This window comes from Panulirus ornatus, chromosome 9 (assembly GCF_036320965.1).
Source record: "Panulirus ornatus isolate Po-2019 chromosome 9, ASM3632096v1, whole genome shotgun sequence".
NCBI classification, from domain to species: domain Eukaryota; kingdom Metazoa; phylum Arthropoda; class Malacostraca; order Decapoda; family Palinuridae; genus Panulirus; species Panulirus ornatus.
In genome coordinates, this window is record NC_092232.1 from 27,497,166 (window position 1) to 27,521,043 (window position 23,878).

General features: G+C 45.9%; 1 protein-coding gene across 1 annotated transcript; it reads left to right on the forward strand.

The window, feature by feature from the left end:
* Positions 1 to 13,645: 13,645 nt before the first annotated feature.
* Positions 13,646 to 20,479, forward strand: LOC139750047 (uncharacterized). The gene is made up of 2 exons (XM_071664385.1): positions 13,646 to 14,502; positions 20,249 to 20,479. The coding sequence occupies exons 1-2, from the start codon at positions 13,951 to 13,953 to the stop codon at positions 20,477 to 20,479; spliced, it is 783 nt and encodes a 260-aa protein (XP_071520486.1). The 5' UTR covers positions 13,646 to 13,950.
* Positions 20,480 to 23,878: the final 3,399 nt, after the last annotated feature.

Below are 23,878 nucleotides of genomic sequence, written 5' to 3' on the forward strand. Positions count from 1 at the left end.
TGTAGGGTCTGTTCCTGATGTTAAGGACAGAAAAAAAAAGAAAGTACAAAAGAAAATGACAATTCCAGAGTACTGTTCCTTTAGCTATGAGGTCAGTTAGTGTTCAGCCTAGCTAAGATTTCGGACATTTAGATCTATTGTGGTTATAGCAACTGTAAATATAGGCAACTTCGTTGATGGGATTATACACGTGCTCTCGATCCTGGTGACACCAAACAGTAAAATACCACCATCAAACAGGCGGCGGCCCAGACCCGGACTCACCACAAGACAAAATAAACAACGATAATGTGGCGTGATGGTAGGCCGCACGTGCTGCCCCGCCCGCACCACTTGTTCGTCACGCTGCGTCCGGCCGCAATCAAACAGATTTCTGGATCACATTACTGCCTCATTACCTCCTCGTATATCGCTCTAGATCTTGATTTTCACTCATGTTTTCGTTCAGCTTTGTTGTTTGCTTATAAATACACTATTCAGGTGACTTGGAGAGCAAAATGTAGTTGAAGGAGGAGGTATGGAGAAAATCTGGATGCTCAATTGACTGTGTGGGTAATCCAGCGTGGAGAAACTCCCCTCTGTTGACTGTACACTTGTCATCCGACCCAGGCGAGGGAGAGGGGAGGCAGGGAGAGGCACAGGACAAGGAGAGGGGAGTTCTGGAAGAGGGGAGAGGAAGTGGGGTAAAAGGCAAGTCTTGGTGATTACGAGGGGAAGCGTGAAGAGAAGTAAGGGAGGCCGGGGTGGGTGGTGGAAAGAAAAGTGGAAATACTAATCTAACCAATTAACTATTAATTAGGGTATCCCTCTGTGCTGCTACCCTGTCTTGATGCAATCTTTATGTCTCAGGAAGGATGAACAACAAGAGATCTTACATCTAAAGAAAACTATACAGGTAAAGATGTAGATGTGATATGAAATTTTCGATTCAGTGGCACGGATTTCGAGCTGAGGAAAATACTAAAGATTACAGACTAATAAAATAGAAAAAAAATACAAATGGGGAAAAGAAATGTATATTAGAAAGGCGTGGTAATTGGCCAGCTATGTAAACTCAAGGATAAAACGGTGAAAGAAATAAAGGTTTTGAGGCAGTTGCTTCAGAGAAAAAGACGAAGCTTCGAGATTCAGGTCGTTCAGACAGGAGGTCAGGTTCAGGGTGAAGGGACCCGTATGGCAAGACTGTAGCTAATGTCACTACTGAGATTAATGGCTTGGATGCTGCGCCCATCAACAGCAATCTATTATACTTCTTTTTGTTCATTCATGGTAGAGGGAGTCTAACTGAAAACACAACCATATATAAAAACGGACTTTCTTCAGTATCGACTGTGCTCAGAGTGGTTACATAACCCACGGTACTCGCTGTAAAAGTTTCGTTTTTCGTCTTAATAAAAGACTGCGACTTGTAGAAGTAGTCCGAAAGAGGTATCAGTTTCCAACAATAAAGGCTGTGGTATAATGTGCAGATAATAGATCAGCGCCGTGCGGCCACATCGTGGGAAATATTAATCTAGTGTTTACGGCCGTCAATATTATTACCGTTCCCGGCCCCCTTGGCCAGCAGGCACGGGAGGGACGCGCGATAATACACCTTAATACCTTATAGGAGTAAAGCTAATGTTCCATACTGTGATAGTTTGCCAAAGGGAATTTTATTTACATGGTAAATTAGCCTTTATATCGTATTAGCAGAAAGATAGATTTTGCCAGTCCCACTGCTAAATCTCGGTTCATTCGTAGGGAGGTCGGACTGCCACAAGAACAATGATACAATTATTTTGCATTTCAAGAGAATTCGACTATAGACGAACTAGAAAGAATGATTTTCCAAAGAAATGATAACGGACAAGACAAACTCTGGATAAAAGGGGGTATGGCACTGCTTCAACTAAAAAAATATATATACCATAAGCTGCGAGATTTTGCACTGAAGAACCAATAGACTCGTCAAAAGCTGTCGTGGGGGCGTGGCTTGTAATGATTTGTTAGTGTGCATAAGAATCTATTTACAGCCATATGCAATGACTCTGTTGAACGCAATTGATTAATTCGTCATATGTTCCTACATATAACTAGAAATGCAGATATATAAGAAGTATTCTGCAGTCAACCAATTCCATCAAAAATTTGTACTTTTTAAAACAACATATGACAACTGAGGCGTCATCAGCGTAACAATAGGCCAACATTGGAGGGCGCGCTAGTGATCCCGAAAATGTTATCTATAGAGAAGTAATTTATTCTCCATTTGATGTGGGTTGGGTTAAGCTACCACCATCACTGAGGTTTGTAAGAAGGGGTCTGCATATGTGTAACACTAGTCTGTACCGACATATTTCAAGTGATTGCAGCTTTAGTGCAATAGAATCTGATGGCTATTTCTTCAGAGAATTTATGGATTCATTTTGCCCACACACACACACACACACACACACACACACACATATATATATATATATATATATATATATATATATATATGTAAAGTCCATCCTGCCCCTGATGCTGAAAGTAGTGCAGCGTTGCAGCTGCAGGAGCTCTTACATAGTTCAGCGCAGGTTACAAATCCAAGACTCGGTTGTGAAAGTAATCCTGGGTTGTATGATAATGTTAATATATACCATAGTATCACGTTAAATAGATTTTAGTGAAGGTGCGACAATTTTCGGATTTAGCACGACAGTGTGAATGATTATCGGCACCGCCCTCCCCTGTGACAAGGGCAGGGGAGTGTACGGGGACACTGGCCACGGATTAACTTCACCACAGAATCTGGGGGATTTGTTTGGAGATTTAGGCGGGTGGGGGGGAGGCAGAGATCAATTGATATTTAGCTGGCATGTGGTTATTGATCGGTCTCAAAGAAAGTGTATGGATGATTAATCAATTGATGTACGATTTTTTCTTCAAAATTTAGCTGTTTATGTGAAATTACCTTATTACCTGTATGTGCTGTACAGGGAGGAGTTTTACACTTGTAGGGCATTTCCATTCTAACATACGACTTATCAGCTTTCTGAATATTGTTTGTACTTATCAGATTTTCATTAAGTCTTTTCCTTTCATCCACTACTCTTATACAATATTTCTTTACATCTTTTTTTCTTTTATTTTCTTTTTGCTTTATTTCATGGTACAGCCTCTACACCAAAATCTTTCATTTTATTCGTCTAAGTCATTCAATTCAAAACCTTACACGTTATCAGGTCACACCTTACTTTTATCTCTTCAATAGCGGGGAACTCGGCTCTCTTTTTTCTGGTACCATATTTTTCGCTCTCTTCTGGACTGTCTTGATTTGCCCTTTGTGCCTCGTTAGGTGCGGCGACCAAACATGAGAGGAACATTCAGGTGCTGACCTTATGTATGAAACGAACAGATTACTGAACGTTTCCTTGACAATGAAGTTAAAAGCAATTCTAATCTTAGCCAACAAGAATTGGTCTTCACTATTCCCCTAAAAAGGGACTCTGGAGACGGGCTCGGGAAGATGCTTAACCCGAAATCCCTCTCACACACAAAACTGCTGCAGCTTGTGTCGTCAGGTAATATTCGTACAGAAACCTTCTGCTGCTGTGACCCATCCTCAATACAATCACTCGGGTTGAGTTTTGTTAATCACGTATCCCATCTGAATGTTGGAGTCTAGTTCGTATCTCACGTTGATGTAATTCCCCTTCTTGTTCACTTCCATCATGACCTTTGCGTTGTCTGCGAACGTAGTAAGGCAGGAGTCCGTACCTTCTGGCAAGACAATTCTATAGAAGACGAGGATTAATGGTCTCAGAGCAAAGCCCTGTGACACCCCACTACTTACCTCAACCTATTTCGAGAAGACTTCCCGACATACGTCCTTTGTTCCCTCCCACTTGATCATCTTTCATGTATCGAGGGGTCTCCACCCACCCCATTCCTGCTCCGTGATCCAACTTCTTTATCAGCCTCCCATGCGGAGCAGTGTCAAATGCTTTCTGGCAGTCCAGATAGAAACAATCCAATAATAATTACTCTCTCTCTCTCTCTCTCTCTCTCTCTCTCTCTCTCTCTCTCTCTCTCTCTCTCTCTCTCTCTCTCTCTCTCTCTCTCTCTCTCTCTCTCTCGTGTGTTAAAATCTAAGAAAGATTTTAATAAACATACTTATGTAAGAAAATATCACTGGACAGACAATAAAGACTTTAAGATTTACTTCACAGCAAGTGAGACAAATTTATAAAGGTGGTAACATAGCAAATGTTAAATACAGTCAATATGGTTGGTGGCATTTGATGAGAGAATGCATGACATACATATGTGAAGCCATGAGAATGCATGACATACACATGTGAAGGAATAAGAGAATGCATGACATACATATGTGAAGGTATAAGAGAATGCATGACATACATATGTGAAGGTATAAGAGAATGCATGACATACATATGTGAAGTTATAAGAGAATGCATGACATACATATGTGAAGTTATAAGAGAATGCATGACATACATATGTGAAGTTATAAGAGAATGCATGACATACATATGTGAAGGTATAAGAGAATGCATGACATACATATGTGAAGGTATAAGAGAATGCATGACATACATATGTGAAGGTATAAGAGAATGCATGACATACATATGTGAAGGTATAAGAGAATGCATGACATACATATGTGAAGGTATAAGAGAATGCATGACATACATATGTGAAGGTATAAGAGAATGCATGACATACATATGTTAAGGTATAAGAGAATGCATGACATACATATGTGAAGGTATAAGAGAATTCATGACATACATATGTGAAGGTATAAGAGAATGCATGACATACATATGTGAAGGTATAAGAGAATGCATGACATACATATGTGAAGGTATGAGAATGCATGACATACATATGTGAAGGTGTAAGAGAATGCATGACATACATATGTGAAGTTATAAGAGAATGCATGACATACATATGTGAAGGTATAAGAGAATGCATGACATACATATGTGAAGGTATAAGAGAATTCATGACATACATATGTGAAGGTATGAGAATGCATGACATACATATGTGAAGGTATAAGAGAATGCATGACATACATATGTGAAGGTATGAGAATGCATGACATACATATGTGAAGTTATAAGAGAATGCATGACATACATATGTGAAGTTATAAGAGAATGCATGACATACATATGTGAAGTTATAAGAGAATGCATGACATACATATGTGAAGGTATAAGAGAATGCATGACATACATATGTGAAGGTATAAGAGAATGCATGACATACATATGTGAAGTTATAAGAGAATGCATGACATACATATGTGAAGTTATAAGAGAATGCATGACACACATATGTGAAGTTATAAGAGAATGCATGACATACATATGTGAAGGTATAAGAGAATGCATGACATACATATGTGAAGGTATAAGAGAATGCATGACATACACATGTGAAGGTATAAGAGAATGCATGGTATACATATGCGAAGGTATATACCTCGAGTAAATATTCAATGATATAGAGAAACATGAAGAAGTATCAGCATAACTGTCAAACAGACAACACAAGTGTAATAACTTGATGTGTTCGATGAGAACAAAAGGTAATGTTACTAACTATACTCAGGCTGGTCTGCTACATAGAAATGATCATTACAGGTACCTTTACCAACACTGATGTTTAGAGACAAACTGGAAGCATTTTGTTGATGAAGAAAATGCAGATGTAAATCCGAGAAAGATAATGAAAGGTTGAAGAATGAGCTAAAGCAAGGTGGTTCAGTATATGGGAAACTATCGACAAGATGAAAATACTTGATGTAAACCATCCACCAAACTGATGACAAGATGAAGATACTTGATGTAAACCATCCACCAAACTGATGACAAGATGAAAATACTTGATGTAAACCATCCACCAAACTGATGACAAGATGAAAATACTTGATGTAAACCATCCACCAAACTGATGACAAGATGAAGATACTTGATGTAAACCATCCACCAAACTGATGACAAGATGAAAATACTTGATGTAAACCATCCACCAAACTGATGACAAGATGAAAATACCTGACGTAAACCATCCACCAAACTGATGACAAGATGAAAATACTTGATGTAAACCATCCACCAAACTGATGACAAGATGAAAATACTTGATGTAAACCATCCACCAAACTGATGACAAGATGAAAATACTTGATGTAAACTATCCACCAAACTGATGACAAGATGAAAATACTTGATGTAAACCATCCACCAAACTGATGACAAGATGAAAATACTTGATGTAAACCATCCACCAAACTGATGACAAGATGAAAATACTTGATGTAAACTATCCATCAGTGGAAGTCTGTGGAATGTTCTGGGACATTATCAAATCACAATTTTGAATGTTGGGTTATTTTCATAGGATAACGAGTCACAAGACTCGTTACGAAATGATTTAGAACTGATAGAAAACTAGGAAGCATTGTTTTCCCCCTGTGATCTACAGAATTATTCTTAGAATAACTACGCCATCAAAAATTATCCTGGGCATACCTGAAGAGAAACAGTTTGGTATTAGTAAACTGAAGCGTTACCTGTTGAAATACTCTCAGAGGATAAGTTGGTACATGAGATTAACCAACCAAAAGCCTTAACGGAGCTGATGTTAAATTTCTTTCCAGCAATGATAATGAATCAGCTCTCTCTCTCTCTCTCTCTCTCTCTCTCTCTCTCTCTCTCTCTCTCTCTCTCTCTCTCTCTCTCTCTCTTCATATATATATATATATATATATATATATATATATATATATATATATATATATATATATGTGTGTGTGTGTGTGTGTGTGTGTGTGTGTGTGTGTGTGTGTGTACTACGTGTATATGATTATATAATCGCGGTATCAGGCGAGTATGGCCGGCATTTTAACCCTGGGAGCCTCCTGGTCACTCGGTATATAACGGAGGGGAAAAAATCACCTCAATTCATCGATTAGTTCCAAGTATGTTCCATACACGTCTGTATAATACGACGTGTGTGAACCCTGCCTCAACCCCAGGCCTAGCGTGAGCACCTGGCCCTGCCTGAGTACCCCGTCCCCTGGGTGGAACCCCTGTGCTCTGCCTGAGTACCCCGTCCCCTTGGTGGAACCCCTGTGCTCTGCCTGAGTACCCCGTCCCCTGGGTGGAACCCCTGTGCTCTGCCTGAGTACCCCGTCCCCTTGGTGGAACCCCTGTGCTCTGCCTGAGTACCCCGTCCCCTTGGTGGAACCCCTGTGCTCTGCCTGAGTACCCCGTCCCCTGGGTGGAACCCCTGTGCTCTGCCTGAGCACCCCGTCCCCTGGGTGGCACCCCTGTGCTCTGCCTGAGCACCCCGTCCCCTGGGTGGAACCCATGTGCTCTGCCTGAGTACCCCGTCCCCTTAGTGGAACCCCTGGGCTCTGCCTGAGTACCCCGTCCCCTTGGTGGAATCCCTGGGCTCTGCCTGAGCACCCCATCCCCTTGGTGGAACCCCTGGGCTCTGCCTGAATACCCTATCCCCTTGGTGGAACCCCTGGGCTCTGCTTGAGTACCCCGGTCACTGGATGAACTCCTGGGCTCTGCCTGAGTACCCCGTTCCCTTGGTGGAACCCCTGGGCTCTGCCTGAGTACCCCGTTCCCTTGGTGGAACCCCTGGGCTCTGCCTGAGTACCCCGTTCCCTGGGTGGAACCCCTGGGCTCTGCCTGAGTACCTCTCCCCTTGGTGGAACCCCTAGGCTCTCCCTGAGTACCCCGTCCACCTGGGTGGAACCCCTGGGCTCTGCCTGAGTACCCCGTCCTCTGGGTGGAACTCCTGGGCTCTGCTTGAGTACCCCGGTTCCCGGGTGAAGAACCCCTAGGTTCTGCCCGGGGTTCCAGAGGTCCTGTGCAAGCCCCCAGGCCATACGAAAGCCACGTCTGACGCTGACATGCTCCTCGGCGTCGGTTACTGTAACTTGTGGCTCAACGTTCACTGGCCATACTTGTGTTCGCTTCAACAACTCCCCAGCAAAGTGCACCGAGAGCTGGGGGATACACTGGGGAGAGAGAGGGGGGATGACGGGGGCGATTCCCCCCATGAGCTGTACAGTATACGATAATTTGAATTTCTAATAATTATTCTAAGCCTTTTAATCCATCGAAAGGAAAAACTGAACATAAATATACGGTACGTATAGTTAACTATCATAGTGATTTACGTCACAGAGACTATGAAACAAGTGTCACTGCTCCACCTTCCTGAAGCACTTCACCTCAAAGAAGCTTTCTCTGTCTAACAAAATATATCGATCTGTTTCATCGCAGAAAACTCTCCTAATCGTTACTATTGGCTCTTATCTTTTATCATTCTAAATTCATTTCTATTCACAGATGGTCTTCAGTCTTAAACTTACTTCCGCACAAAAGCTGTATTCATATTCATGAGCATGTATCCAATATCAGTAATTTAACATCCAAATAACACAAAAAGAGCAAAATTCTCAAAAAAAAAAATACAATGTGTTCTTACGAACCAATTTTGTTTTGAGCTCTTCGTCTTAAACGAGACCTTAGTAACCCCCCCCCTCCCTCCTCCCCTTGACCAAATCCTAGATGTGCACCAGACCAGGAGCGACTCAAGTACATTACAAGAGTTACTCCAAAGTTTGGGACGCATCAATGGAATTCATCTGCACTTTTATGGGAAGAGAAAATATCAGCACATCAAAAGCGGCTTCAATTTTCGACATTTTCTCCGTTTGATCAACTACAATTAGCCAGCGGGAGGAACCAAACATGATGTAGAAAACGGAGTTATATCATCATGGCCAAGATGGCGACCGGCCAGCGGAAGTGTCAACAATCCGCTCCCTCCCACAGCTTACCGCGCCTCCTGCCCCAGCCAGCCAGCCAGCCAGCCACCTCTTCCCCGCCCACCCTGGGCACCAGCTGACGCCACCCAGCACACACGTGTACTGCTGGGAGGGAGGAGGGATGGTGTAGAGATTGTGTTGACCCAGCCCTCTGCTTCCCTTTCCCTATTGTCAATGTTTTTGCTGCAGGCTTATGGCTGGTCCTCTTGCGCCGCAGCAAATTCGGAGCCATTGTTTACGGTGACGATCCACAAATGGAAAGCAATGGCGAACTGAAGTTTACATGTAACTGTAGACTGTTATATAGGGAAGACGACCGCTAACGAGGTAGTGGCAGTGACGGTGGAGGTAGGCAATATTGCAATGGTAACACAAGTACATCAGCTACAACTACGTAGATTATGAATGGATTGCGAACCTAGGGGTTGTGAGGTGAGATGGGTTGTGATATGAGTGTGGGTTGTGAGCTGCTTTAGGGTGATTTGGATTGGGATTATGCTTTTTTTGGTAGAGCTTGTAAAGTGGGTTAAGGTTGTGATCTGGGTAGGATTGTAAAGTGTGTTAGGGTTATGATCTGGGTAGGATTTCAAAGTATGTTGGGGTTGTGATCTAGGTGGTGGTTACAAAGTGTGTTGGAGATGGTGTGGTGGGGTTGCGATCTTGTAGAGCGGTTGTAAAGTGTTTTGAGGTTGTAATCTTATTAGAAGTTGCAAACTGTGTTGGGGTTGTGATCTACAGAAGGCTCTGAAGATCGGGATATGAGAATAATTGTGTAGTGATGGGGTTGTGATATATGTGGGGTTGTCACGTGTGGCTTGTGATTTAGGTGGTTTTTACGTGTAGTGGTATAATCTGGGTATGGGTTGTGTGGTGTTGGGGTCGTAATTTGGATAAGGTTGTGAAATGCGTTAAAATGATTTAGTAGAGGTTGTGAAGCGCGTGGAGGTTATGATCTGGGTGGAAGTACGAGGTATGTCGGGGATGTCATCTGAGTGGGGTTGTGCCAGAGTGATTTGGTTGGGATTTTGTGAAGTATTTCAGGGGTTGTGATATGGGATGGGGTTGACGAACTGTCTTGGGTCTGTGGTCTTTGTAGGGGAGTCCTGAGGTTGTGACTGGGTTGAGATCATGATGCCGGTCGGGGTTGTGATATGAGCAGGTGGGGTGGGGGGGTGTCGAAATTTGGTCGGGGGTTGTCAGGGTTTGAGAGGTTCATGAGCCAGGTGCGGCCCAGGTCGGGCCAACACGTGGCATCAACGGGCAGGTGTCGGCTCTCCACAACACGTGGTGGGTGAGGTGCCAGTCCTCATCTCTGAATTAAACTAATTTTACTTCTCTTAACAGCCGGGTAAGAAGACGAACAATAAGATGAAGCTGGACAATGAGGAAATGGATCACTGAAGAGTCTGACGTTGACGAAAACAGAGGCAAAGGAGAGCGGTGTTAGCCTAGCAGAGAGAGAGAGAGAGAGAGAGAGAGAGAGCCGGGTTTCTGGACGCGCGCGTCCGGACAATTGAATCTCTCCAGAACACGTGGTGACGCGCGTGAAGGGCCGGCTCCTGTGTGCTGCAGAAGCTGCTAATCAAACTCGCACTCCTGCTGATTTATAATCATCCCATGATTAATTAAGATGCACATGTGGCATGATGAATATGGTCAGGTTGTAAGGATGGGCATGTTGTCTCTGAATGTGGCTGGTTCATCATGGAAAACGGGAGAGAGGAACCTTCTTGCCTGAGTGGACCTGCTGACATGAACAATGGCCGGCACCCTTGAAGAACAGATGGCAGGTCAGGCCTCTAACAACCTGAGCCGCCCCCCCCCCCCAGCAGCCTGGGTCATGGGGCGTCAGCAGACGGCGACAGATAACACAAAGGTGTAGAATATTTAATATCTCGTCTCGTCCAAACGTCTACATCACATGAAAAAAAAATATTGCGACTTATAAGGTCGAGGAAGGAGTCTTCAGAAGGCGAGGGTAAAGATAAGTGGAGACTTGGTATGTGACTAGAATGGTACAGTATATATATATATATATATATATATATATATATATATATATATATATATATATATATATATATATATATATATATATGCTTCTTTAAATCGTGACAGTAAGATAACGCGCTGCATTACCAACATCTTATCCTATCTTAAGGTAGAACAAATATTTGGACAAAGGACTTGCGACCCGCCCAAAATTAGCACATGAAAAATGTCTATTAGGATCACCTGGTTCCTTCCGTGTATGTTTTGATCCCATCCCGCTCCACCGTTCACTGTATAGCTGCACACAAGACAAGGGTAGGTCAACACTGAGGTGTAACGTGGGTAGGCATCTAGCATGACAATAATAAAATCATGAGGAGAAACCATATGATAATGATATTCACTATTAACATTATTATTATTATCATTTATTAACGATGAAAAAAAGAATATTTCCGACGTACAGTATTTCTTGTGTGTCGTAGGAGGCTTCACGTCGCCCTATACACCTTCCGTAGTGGTTCACCCACGTGCTTCACGTCGCCCTATACACCTTCCGTAGTGGTTCACCCACGTGCTTCACGTCGCCCTATACACCTTCCGTAGTGGTTCACCCAGGTGCTTCACGTCGCCCTATACACCTTCCGCAGTGGTTCACCCACGTGCTTCACGTCGCCCTATACACCTTCCATAGTGCTTCACTCAGGTGCTTCACGTCGCCCAATACACCTTCCATAGTGGTTCACTCAGGTGCTTCACGTCGATCCCAACCATGTGTTGTCATCTCTCGTGATTAACCACATTATCCGTCTCTTCTTCCTCTCATCCTCCACCACACTTTGTCCAGCCCCCGTCCCCCTCCCCTTTTACGATTCTTCTCTCTCTCTCTCTCTCTCTCTCTCTCTCTCTCTCTCTCTCTCTCTCTCTCTCTCTCTCTCTCTCTCCACTGAGACCCATTTTCCCACAGTGCTCCCCTCTCCCACCGTCTCCTGCCTCGGACCTCGCATCTCGTCCAGGAAGCAGGACCCACACCCTTCCATAAGGTGCACAGCACGACACTGTTGTGTTGTGGAGGGAACACAGTGTTACCCGGTGTCGCGCTCATCGTCCGTCCAAGACTGGCGCAGGGAACCACTGTGGTAAAATCACATCATAATGAAGATATCCGGAGTTTATATTTACAGTGGGTCGTTCATGCTAATTTACAAAAAGGTAAAAGAACGCCAGACCTTGTAAAATATGTTTACGATAATTGAATATCAAAAGGGATCAACTTAACGTCTGCCTTGACCACAAGCTTCTCTCTGCGAGTCACTCCATTACTGAGATGATCTCTGATCCGAGGGACGTCCTCACTACCGTGTCCATCACTTGTATGTGGAGTAGGACGCCTTGCTACTGCTGCAGGACAAGAGGATCACCCCAGCAGCAGCTGACGCCGCCACCTCCCCTCCCGTGTCCCCAGCACCTGACACGCCTTGTGGTCCACCCTGCACCACGTGCTGCCTCTCCCAGGCTGCTGCTGCTGCTGCTGGTGGGGGAGGAGGCGCGTCAAGACAATGGTTATAATGGTGGGGGAGGCGCCTGACGACTGTGGTTATAATGGTGGTGATAGTGATGGTGGTTGGGGGAGGCACCTAATGACTGTGATTATATTGGTGGTGATAGTCATGGTGGTGGGGGAGGCGCTTTATGGCAATGGTTATAAAAGTGGTGATAGTGGTGGGGAAGGCGCCTGATGGCTGTGGTTATAATGGTTGTGATAGTGATGGTGGTGGGGGAGGCAATGATGACTGTGATTATATAGGTGGTGATAGTGATGGTGGTGGGGGAGGCGCTTTATGACAATGGTTATAATGGTTGTGATAGTGGTGGGGGAGGCGCCTGATGACTATGTTCATAATGGTGGTGGAGGATGGAGGTGACCGTAGTACAAGCGACGTTGCGAGACAAGACAACCATGATGAACAGTTTAGTTTCCGTGTGTACGAGCCTGAACCACTTGACCCGGAACCCAGCCAGGTCACAGGACCATCATGAACCCAGCCAGGTCACAGGACCATCATGAACCCAGCCAGGTCACAGGACCATCATGAACCCAGCCAGGTCACAGGACCATCATGAACCCAGCCAGGTCACAGGACCATCATGAACCCAGCCAGGTCTCAGGACCATCATGAACCCAGCCAGGTCACAGGACCATCATGAACCCAGCCAGGTCACAGGACCATCATGAACCCAGCCAGGTCACAGGACCATCATGAACCCAGCCAGGTCACAGGACCATCATGAACCCAGCCAGGTCACAGGACCATCATGAACCCAGCCAGGTCTCAGGACCATCATGAACCCAGCCAGGTCACAGGACCATCATGAACCCAGCCAGGTCACAGGACCATCATGAACCCAGCCAGGTCACAGGACCATCATGAACCCAGCCAGGTCACAGGACCATCATGAACCCAGCCAGGTCTCAGGACCATCATGAACCCAGCCAGGTCACAGGACCATCATGAACCCAGCCAGGTCACAGGACCATCATGAACCCAGCCAGGTCACAGGACCATCATGAACCCAGCCAGGTCACAGGACGGTTGTCCACTATGTACCGGGTCAGTGTTGACATGATCCGTCAGGAGGACCACGCATGCAGGGAGAGGAACCCAGACCCAGGGTGTGTGTTGGGAGTGCCGCTGTCAACGACACGATGGGGAAGATGAAGAGATTAATATCGCCAGAAGACCACAGGATTAATGTCTGGATGTATCAAAGTGTTCGAGAGATGTTAGACCGGCGGTTCAGAGCCACGCATGCGCGGGACCGGCCACTCAAGAGCCACCACCCCGCAGCCTCTGTCAGTCTTACCAGCTCGCCAGGCCCCGTCCAGCCTCCAGCACTGCTCCACGCTGGGCTCTCTGTAAACATTCCTCTTATAGACTGAGCAACAGCTGTCCCTCTGTGACGTCACGTTATCATAATCGACTCAAGCTGTTGTGATAAACAGACAGAATCATCACCAAGTGGATAACTCATTTGGTTGTACGACAACGGTAGAGCAAGACGGATTACTGTCACTACGTGTCAGACGCGAGTTAAGAAACATGGCTGCCGCAAGACCTCTCAATCTACTGACTGACAGCCCCGCTGACGAAGGCTACAGTGATGATGTGTCCCAGTCCGTGACGCTCCCGCCACGCCACCACCTGCAGCAGCCACAGCAGCAGCAGCAGCAACAGCAGCCGCCGGCGGGGCTCGGCAACAGAGTGCCGAAATGCGCCCGATGTCGCAACCACAACAAACACACACCGCTGCGGGGCCACAAGAGGTACTGCCCCTTCCTCAAGTGCCAGTGTGCGCGGTGCGAGCTGACGGTGCAGCGGCAGAAGATCATGGCCCAGCAGGTGGCTCTGCGGCGTGCCCAGGACCAGGACGAAGCCAGGGGCACGACGCTGATGGAGTCCCAGCCGCTGGATCCATCTACGTCACCCACTACCTCAGCGGAGCTGGAGGGATACAGAAGCGAGGGCTCTGCTTCGCCCACCACCTCGGCTGGGGCCAGTAGCGCCTCTCCACCCCCACTACTGCGAACCCACTACCCCAGGGACCACCAGGACTCCCAGTCCTTCCCTCTGATGCATGGTAAGTCTCTCTCTCTCTCTCTCTCTCTCTCTCTCTCTCTCTCTCTCTCTCTCTCTCTCTCTCTCTCTCTCTCTCTCTCTCTCTCTCTCTTCTCTCTCTCTGTTGTCATATCAAAGATAGGAAGTAACCAAACTATGTTAACACGTTTAAAAGCTCACCAGAGTAATAAGATTATGACACAACGTTCGTCAAGTTCACCAGGAACATTGAACTTCTACTGAACTGTTCATAAACACTGGGAACATCGGAAGCCATCCTATACCAGTGTTTGCTGCTAAGTTATCTACAAATTCCTTCTTTTACTTCTTCCAACTTTCTTCTGCTCTGCATCACCTTGTATCTTTTCTCTTGTATTTTCTCTTTTTTTCTTTCCTCCTCCACCTCGTCCTGTACCCGTACCTGATGGTCACAAGAAACCACACAGCCTCAGCGACGGACTCCCCTACCGACCCCTGGCTCCTCCCCTGTACGGCAGAGGTCGCTCTTCTTCATGGTATATTGTTACAAAGACACGAAGACTTAAAGGCATATAACTTGACACACACACACACACACACACACACACACACACACACACACACACACACACATCAAGTTTCCCGTCTGTGTAGCACACCTTCGAGCCTAAACAGAATCCGTCAGGGGTGACGTCACATGCTATGACATCACATGATTGACGTAACGACTAATGGCCATTCATATGAGTGGAATAACGTGACATGGTTCACAAACTGTCACGTAATGTTTCTTCACGCAAATTATAAATAGTGGTGGGCAGTAAGTGAATCATTAGCAACACTCTGATTCATTCATCCTCCTAATGACATTCATATTTCAACTGCACATCCTACCCCAAGCCTCTATGACCTTATATAATGACTACTGCTTCTCTTCAGTGTTGTCACATTATGTGAGTTTTGTATAACATAATAAGGATTGTGAGTCTAAATGTGATCTAGAGGTAATCTACAGGTACTACTGTATGTGATCCAGAGGTAATCTACAGGTACTACTGTATGTGATCCAGTGATAACCTACAGGTACTACTGTATGTGATCCAGAGGTAATCTACAGGTACTACTGTATGTGATCCAGTGATAACCTACAGGTACTACTGTATGTGATCCAGAGGTAATCTACAGGTACTACTGTATGTGATCCAGTGATAACCTACAGGTACTACTGTATGTGATCCAGAGGTAATCTACAGGTACTACTGTATGTGATCCAGTGATAACCTACAGGTACTACTGTATGTGATCCAGTCATAATCTACAGGTACTACTGTATGTGATCCAGAGGTAATCTACAGGTACTACTGTATGTGATCCAGTGATAACCTACAGGTACTACTGTATGTGATCCAGAGGTAATCTACAGGTACTACTGTATGTGATCCAGTGATAACCTACAGGTACTACTGTATGTGATCCAGAGGTAATCTACAGGTACTACTGTATGTGATCCAGTGATAACCTACAGGTACTACTGTATGTGATCCAGAGGTAATCTACAGGTACTACTGTATGTGATCCAGTGATAACCTACAGGTACTACTGTATGTGATCCAGAGGTAATCTACAGGTACTACTGTATGTGATCCAGTGATAACCTACAGGTACTACTGTATGTGATCCAGTCATAATCTACAGGTACTACTGTATGTGATCCAGTGATAACCTACAGGTACTACTGTATGTGATCCAGAGGTAATCTACAGGTACTACTGTATGTGATCCAGAGGTAATCTACAGGTACTACTGTATGTGATCCAGTGATAACCTACAGGTACTACTGTATGTGATCCAGTCATAATCTACAGGTACTACTGTATGTGATCCAGAGGTAATCTACAGGTACTACTGTATGTGATCGTGATAACCTACAGGTACTACTGTATGTGATCCAGTGATAACCTACAGGTACCACTGTATATGTGTGGGAGACGCAGGTGGGTCGTGGGTATGTTCTTAATAACGTCCTTTTTTGCCGTTATCATACATTGTGGTTGGTGTCGTTTCATAACATTACAGATTATCATTATCATTAGTTTTTTTAATACATATTCGCCTTATTCCGCGTTAGCGAGGTAGCGTTAAGAACAGAGGAGTGAGCCTTAGAAGGTATATCCTCACTTGGCCCACCTCTCCGTTCCATCTTTTGGAAAATCATAAACGAGAGGGGAGGATTTCCAGCCCCCCGCTCCCTCCCCTTTTAGTCGCCTTCTACGACACGCAGGGAATACGTGGGAAGTATTCTTTCTCCCCTATTATCATTACTATTATTATAATTATTATTATCATTATTATTACTATTATTGTTATTATTATAATTATCATTATTATTATCGTTATTATTATTATTATTATTATTATTATTATTATTATCATTATTATTATTATTATTATTATGGTAACTTCTATCTGCATTAATGAAATACTAATTATCATAATTATATAAATCATAAATATGTTTAGCATTAGCGAAATTATCATTATCAAAAGGACCATCATCTTCACTATAATGACTTTCAACATTTTCAAGCTCTCTCCAGCACTGTCACATACTCTCCAACACTCCCAACCATCTCCAACACTATCATATCCTCTCCAACATTCTCAAGCCCTCTCCTGCACTGTCATATCCTCTCCAACATTCTCAAACCCTCTCCATCACTGTCATATCCTCTCCAACATTCTCAAACCCTCTCCATCACTGTCATATCCTCTCCAACATTCTCAAACCCTCTCCATCTCTGTCATATCCTCTCCAACATTCTCAAACCCTCTCCAGCACTGTTATATCCTCTCCAACATTCTCAAGCCCTCTCCTGCACTGTCATATCCTCTCCAACATTCTCAAACCCTCTCCAGCACTGTCATATCCTCTCCAACATTCTCAAACCCTCTCCATCACTGTCATATCCTCTCCAACATTCTCAAACCCTCTCCATCACTGTCATATCCTCTCCAACATTCTCAAACCCTCTCCAGCACTGTTATATCCTCTCCAACATTCTCAAGCCCTCTCCTGCACTGTCATATCCTCTCCAACATTCTCAAACCCTCTCCAGCACTGTCATATCCTCTCCAACATTTTCAAACCCTCTCCATCACTGTCATATCCTCTCCAACATTCTCAAACCCTCTCCATCACTGTCATATCCTCTCCAACATTCTCAAACCCTCTCCAGCACTGTTATATCCTCTCCAACATTCTCAAGCCCTCTCCTGCACTGTCATATCCTCTCCAACATTCTCAAACCCTCTCCAGCACTGTTATATCCTCTCCAACATTCTCAAGCCCTCTCCTGCACTGTCATATCCTCTCCAACATTCTCAAACCCTCTCCAGCACTGTTATATCCTCTCCAACATTCTCAAGCCTTTTTAATCACTCATATCATCTGGAGGATTCTCCACTCACCTTCAATCTTCCTTTCACTCCAGCAATACCAAGCCTTCCATTATAGCCAGACCGTCATCATCTCCTAGTACTCCAACATCTCTAACTCTCCAACACCCCAACCCTCTAAAATCCCAGCTCTCTAAAACCCCATCACTAAGGCACCGCGGCCCTCCAACATCCTTAACCCTCCAACACCTCCTTCCCTCTAACATCCTTAACCCTCCAACACCACTTCCCCCAACATCCTCAACCCTCCAACACCCCTTCCCTCCAACATCCTCAACCCTCCAACACCACTTCCCCAACATCCTCAACCCTCCAACACCCCTTCCCTCCAACATCCTCAACCCTCCAACACCACTTCCCCAACATCCTCAACCCTCCAACTCCCCTCCCCTCCAACGTCCTCAGCCCACCAAGAGTTTTGTTTACGGCACCAGAGTTGCCACTGGCAGCTGAGTGCCCTCATCATGACAGTCTCATATCATCCATTATTTATCTTTATGATTGTTATCTACAATTCCCTCACGACTATTTTCTGAGCAAGAGTCTTGATGTCACCCAGGACCTCTTCCCCAGGGGCGCCTGCAGCTCCAAGACTGCGCTACACTCAGTAGCAGGGAACTGATGGACTCCTTTAGAGTGAGAAGTTCTTCGACGAGACTGTACTTTAGATGATACAGCCTCGCCAAAGGTGACGCTTTCACTCGCGGTGTAACCTCATGCTGGCGGAGTCCGGTAACATCAACTCTCTCTCTCTCTCTCTCTCTCTCTCTCTCTCTATATATATATATATATATATATATATATATATATATATATATATATATATATATATATATATATATATATATATATTTTTTTTTTTTTTTTTTTTCATACTATTCGCTATTTCCCGCGATAGCGAGGTAGCGTTAAGAACAGAGGACTGGGCCTTTGAGGGAATATCCTCACCTGGACCTCTTCTCTGTTCCTTCTTTTGGAAAAAAAAAAAAAAAAAAAAAAAAAAAAAAACGAGAGGGGAGGATTTCCAGCCCCCCGCTCCCTTCCCTTTTAGTCGCCTTCTACGACACGCAGGGAATACGTGGGAAGTATTCTTTCTCCCCTATCCCCAGGGAATATATATATATATATATATATATATATATATATATATATATATATATATATATATATATATATTATCCCTGGGGATAAGGGAGAAAGAATACTTCCCACGTATTCCCTACGTGTCGTAGAAGGCGACTAAAAGGGGAGGGAGCGGGGGGCTGGAAATCCTCCCCTATAGTCTTTTTTTTTTTTAGTTTTCCAAAAGAAGGAACAGAGAAGGGGGCCAGGTGAGGATATTCCCTCAGAGGCCCAGTCCTCTGTTCTTAACGCTACCTTGCTAACGCGGGAAATGGCGAATAGTTTGAAAGAAAGATATATATATATATATATATATATATATATATATATATATATATATATATATATATACTGTACAATTTCTGGGGACAGAGGAGAAAGAATACTTCCCACGTACTCCCTGCGTGTCGTAGAAGGCGACTAAAAAATAAGGGGGGGGGGGAGAGGAGCTGGAAATATCCTCCCCTCTCGTTTTTAATTTTCCAAAAGAAGGAACAGAGAATGGGGCCAAGAGAGGATATTCCCTCTAAGGCTCAATCCTCTGTTCTTAACGCTAACGCGAATGTGGCCTTTGTTGTCTTTTCCTAGCGCTACCTCGCGCACATGCGGGGGGAGGGGGTTGTCATCTCATGTGTGGCGGGGTGGCGATGGGAATGAATAAGGGCAGACAGTATGAATAACGTACATGTGTATATATGTATATGTCTGTGTGTGTATATATATGTATACGTTGAGATGCATAGGTATGTATATTTGCGTGTGTGGACGTGTATGTGGGTGGGTTGGGCCATTTCTTTCGTCTGTTTCCTTGTGCTACCTCGCCATATATATATATATATATATATATATATATATATATATATATATATATATATATATATATATATATATATATATATATATATATATATATCGTGTGAGTGAGGTAGCCAATTTATCGACCAGCCTCAAGGGGGGATGAACAACTATGAACAGTTGGGTTGACTATGGGGCGACCGCCCCACGCCGGAATGGAACCCGGGCGGACCTTTGTGAGAATTCAGAGGCAGGAATGCTCACCTCTCCACCGAGGTAACCCAGCCCTAAGATATTCCCAGACCTCCAACACTCCAGTCCACTAGAATCCCAGCTCCTCAACATCTTCAACACTCTGACTCCTTAATCCTCCAATATCCCAATTCCCAACATTTGTAGCACTTCAACATTCCTCAGCCCTCCAACATAGCAGCCCTTCATCATCCCTATTCCCCCAACATCCCATCGCTCCAACATTCCCAGCTCCTCAAAATCTCTATTCCTCCAAAATCCTAAAGATCCCAGCTCTCCAACATCCCTCAAGCCTCAGACATCCTCTATGACTCCAGTCATGGAGTCCTTCAACATCTCCAGCCCTGCAACATCTTCCACCCCTCTACATCACCTCTCATCCCTCTACAATACCTCCCACTCTCCATAACATCAACCAGCCCCCGTCGACAACTTCCACGCACATCTGGCCTCCCTCCTACAGCCTCCACCATCTCCCAACAATGCTAACACTCCTTCGTCCTCTTCAACAGCTATCAGCTCCCATCTCCAACATCTCCCACCCCTCAACCATACCCTTAAGCTAACTCCTACATCACTAATATTCCTCAGCTACCTCCTGCATCCCTTACTTATCTCCAACATTCTTCACCTTCCTTCAGCGTTCCCTAGCGATCTCCAACATCACCCCCCCCCCCCTTATATTTTTCCCTAACTGTCCCCAGCATCTTTAATATACTCCAACGTCTTCGACCATCTCCAAAATCCTCAATAATTTTCCTCAACTTTCTCTAACATCCTGAAGCCTGTCCCCAGTCCTACCTAACATCTCCCAGTTGTCCTCAGCAATCTACGGCCCTCCATCATTTCTCAGCCCCCTTCAGTACCTCCAACATCACCCAACACCTTCCATTATCCTCGGAGATCATGCAGCCCTCTACTACAACATTCAACATCTTCTGCTTCCCCGTAGCAGTCCCAGCCCTCCCTAGCATCCAGTAGGCCTTCCCACGATAACACAGCCCTCCCCACCATACTACAGCCCTCTCCAGCACCCAGTAACCCTCCCCACCATACCAGAGCCCTCCCCAGCATCCCTCCCCACCATACTTGAGCCCTTCCCAGCATCCAGAGCCCTTTCCACGATAACACAGCCCTCTCCAGCATCCAGCAGCCCTCCCCACCATACTACAGCCCTCTCCAGCACGTGCCGGCCCCTCAGACATGCCCTCAGCTATCGCCAACATTCAATACAAGTCTCCAATATCATAGTGTTCTGGCAAGCGTACGACTGTTGTTCCTCTGTAACATAATCTAGCGGTGCCATACTTGGCGCTCACCCACTGACTGCGGAATTCTATTTTTCAATGTGAAGTTGACGTCCATGTGAACTGCCAATTTGTCACTGATTCATTCCGTTATTCTGATATTTTACGAGCGTACATCCGGCTTTCTTCGACTGGAAGTAAAGTTGGGTGATAATAAAATGCGTGTCAGCTGACTGTAGGAGGTATTAAAGTCACACGAACCAGCCGAGTGTCACTGGAATATGCTGAGTCTCTCGTCCACTTCCTGCCTCCATGTAGTATACACTGGTGAGTCCAGCCTCCCTCACACTTCAGTGGGATAGACTTGTCCCTTACCCGCTCAGGGAGAGGCACAGTGCCCCTCACCCGCTCAGGGAGAGGCACAGTGCCCCTCACCCGCTCTGGGAGAGGTATAGTGCCCCTCACCCGCTCAGGGAGAGGCACAGTGCCCCTCACCCGCTCAGGGAGAGGCACAGTGCCCCTCACCCGCTCTGGGAGAGGCACAGGGCCCCTCACCCGCTCAGGGAGAGGCACAGTGCCCCTCACTCGCTCAGGGAGAGGCACAGTGTCCCTCACTCGCTCTGGGAGAGGTACAGTGTCCCTCACTCGCTCTGGGAGAGGTACAGTGCCCCTCACCCGCTCTAGGGGAGGTACAGTGCCTCTCACCCGCTCTGGGAGAGGCACAGTGCCACTCACCCGCTTTGGGAGAGGTACAGTGCCCCTCACCCGCTCTGGGAGAGGCACAGTGCCCCTCACCCGCTCAGGTGAGACCATGGTCTGCCTGGACCATCAACTGAGGTCCACTGTTCTGGTTCAAGCTCAGTCAGACACCCCTCTGTCCTTCCCTCTCCCTTACCCAATATGAGAGGTACACTGCTCTCCTCTTCTCCCCTTATCACCACAGCAAGCCTGGGGAGAAACACATGGGGAGTAGGGGAGGGAGTTAAGTCAGCAGGCAGGGGAGCCAGGCTAAGCTCCCTCCCTGCCTGGCTCCTGCCCCCAGGTTATCAGATGGCCGCCTCACCCCTGACCTGCCGCCACACACTACTTCCCTCCTGCCCAGCCACTATCTCACTCCTCCCCACCACACCTAAATCTCCCCAACACACCTCACCTCCCCATCACGCCACTCTTCTCTATGACATCTAAACCTCCCCACCACACCATACCTCAACACTCCACCACACCTCACTTCCCCACTACACTACACCAGACTTGCCTAACACTCCCCACCTTCCCGCCACTCTTTACCTCCCAACATCCCTTACCTCCCCACAATACCTTTCCATCACACCTCCCCTTCCCACCAGTAACCACCTCTCTACCATTCCTCACCTTCCCACTTCACTACACCATCCACACTTTCCCACAACACCAAACCTTTCTTTCCCAACACACCACACTTCCCCACCATACCACACCCCTCCCTACCTGAGCACCAAATACCACCTCCCCCTCACTTTCCCCGGCACAGATTTCATGTTCCTTATTTGTCCCTCTACCACACTGGAAATCCCCTCAGACCAGTTCCTCCTTCACACTTGTCCTTCCCTATAACTCTCCCTCCCTACATCACCTCGCCTTGCCCCTTCCCCACACCCGTAACAAGGGTCAGTTACCAGTAAGTAAACAAAGGTTCATGTGACGGGGTGGTTGCTGGTACGGTGATCATACCATAAGTGTTGTTCATGGTCCACCAGACTGTTGTGGTCGTCGAGGTTTGCTGTGTGTGACGCAATGGTAGCACTTGTGTTCAACGTGCAGACGAGACCATCATATTATAGTAATAACCTCAACTAGAACATCGTGCTCAAGATCAATGCTACACCACGCTCATAAACCCTGGAAAAGACGCACATAACCACGAGAACACCTACATCAGAACCTATGTACATACATACGTACATACACACTACACAAACATACATTTCTGACACACACACACACACACACACACACACACACACACACACACACACACACACGCAAGCTTCCGTGGTTTAGTGGTTAGCGTCACCGGCCGGATCCTGAGCGTGTTAGTCGGCCCACAGCTAATCCCAGCAGTTCCTCCTCCCCTCGGGACTAGTCGATAAGTAGATACCTGCTTACGCTGCTGGGGTGCGGGAGTGAGTCAGAGTTACACACAGGAGTAAAGACTTAGTACATATATACAAGGTCAAGAGACAACGGGGCAACACGAGTGTAAAACTCTCGTCCTGTGACATAGGAACAATAATCACGCGAGCGCGCACACACACACACACACACAGTCTCTCCCCCTCTGGTAGGCAGTAGATGGTAGGTAGCCATCGACCAGAGACGTATATTCCCGGCACTACTCGCCTTGGCATAGGGAGGGTTGGTGACGGCTGCGCAGTGACCCAGAACTTCAGTGGCCGTAAAGTTTCACTGCTGTGGCCCAGGTAACTCTTCTTTTTGTGCCTCACCCACACGTGGGCAGCTGGCTCAGTCCACGCACATACAGTACACAACGCAAAACGCCGTCGTAAGTTTTCGTAAGT

Excerpts from the sequence above, each read along its gene's own strand:
- LOC139750047 (XM_071664385.1), top strand. The coding sequence starts at position 13,951 with ATGGCTGCCGCAAGACCTCTCAATCTACTGACTGACAGCCCCGCTGAC. Across the intron at positions 14,503-20,248 it reads TGCATGGTAAGTCTCTCTCT|CAGCCCTTCATCATCCCTAT; the intron begins CTCTCTCTCTCT and ends CCTCCAACATAG.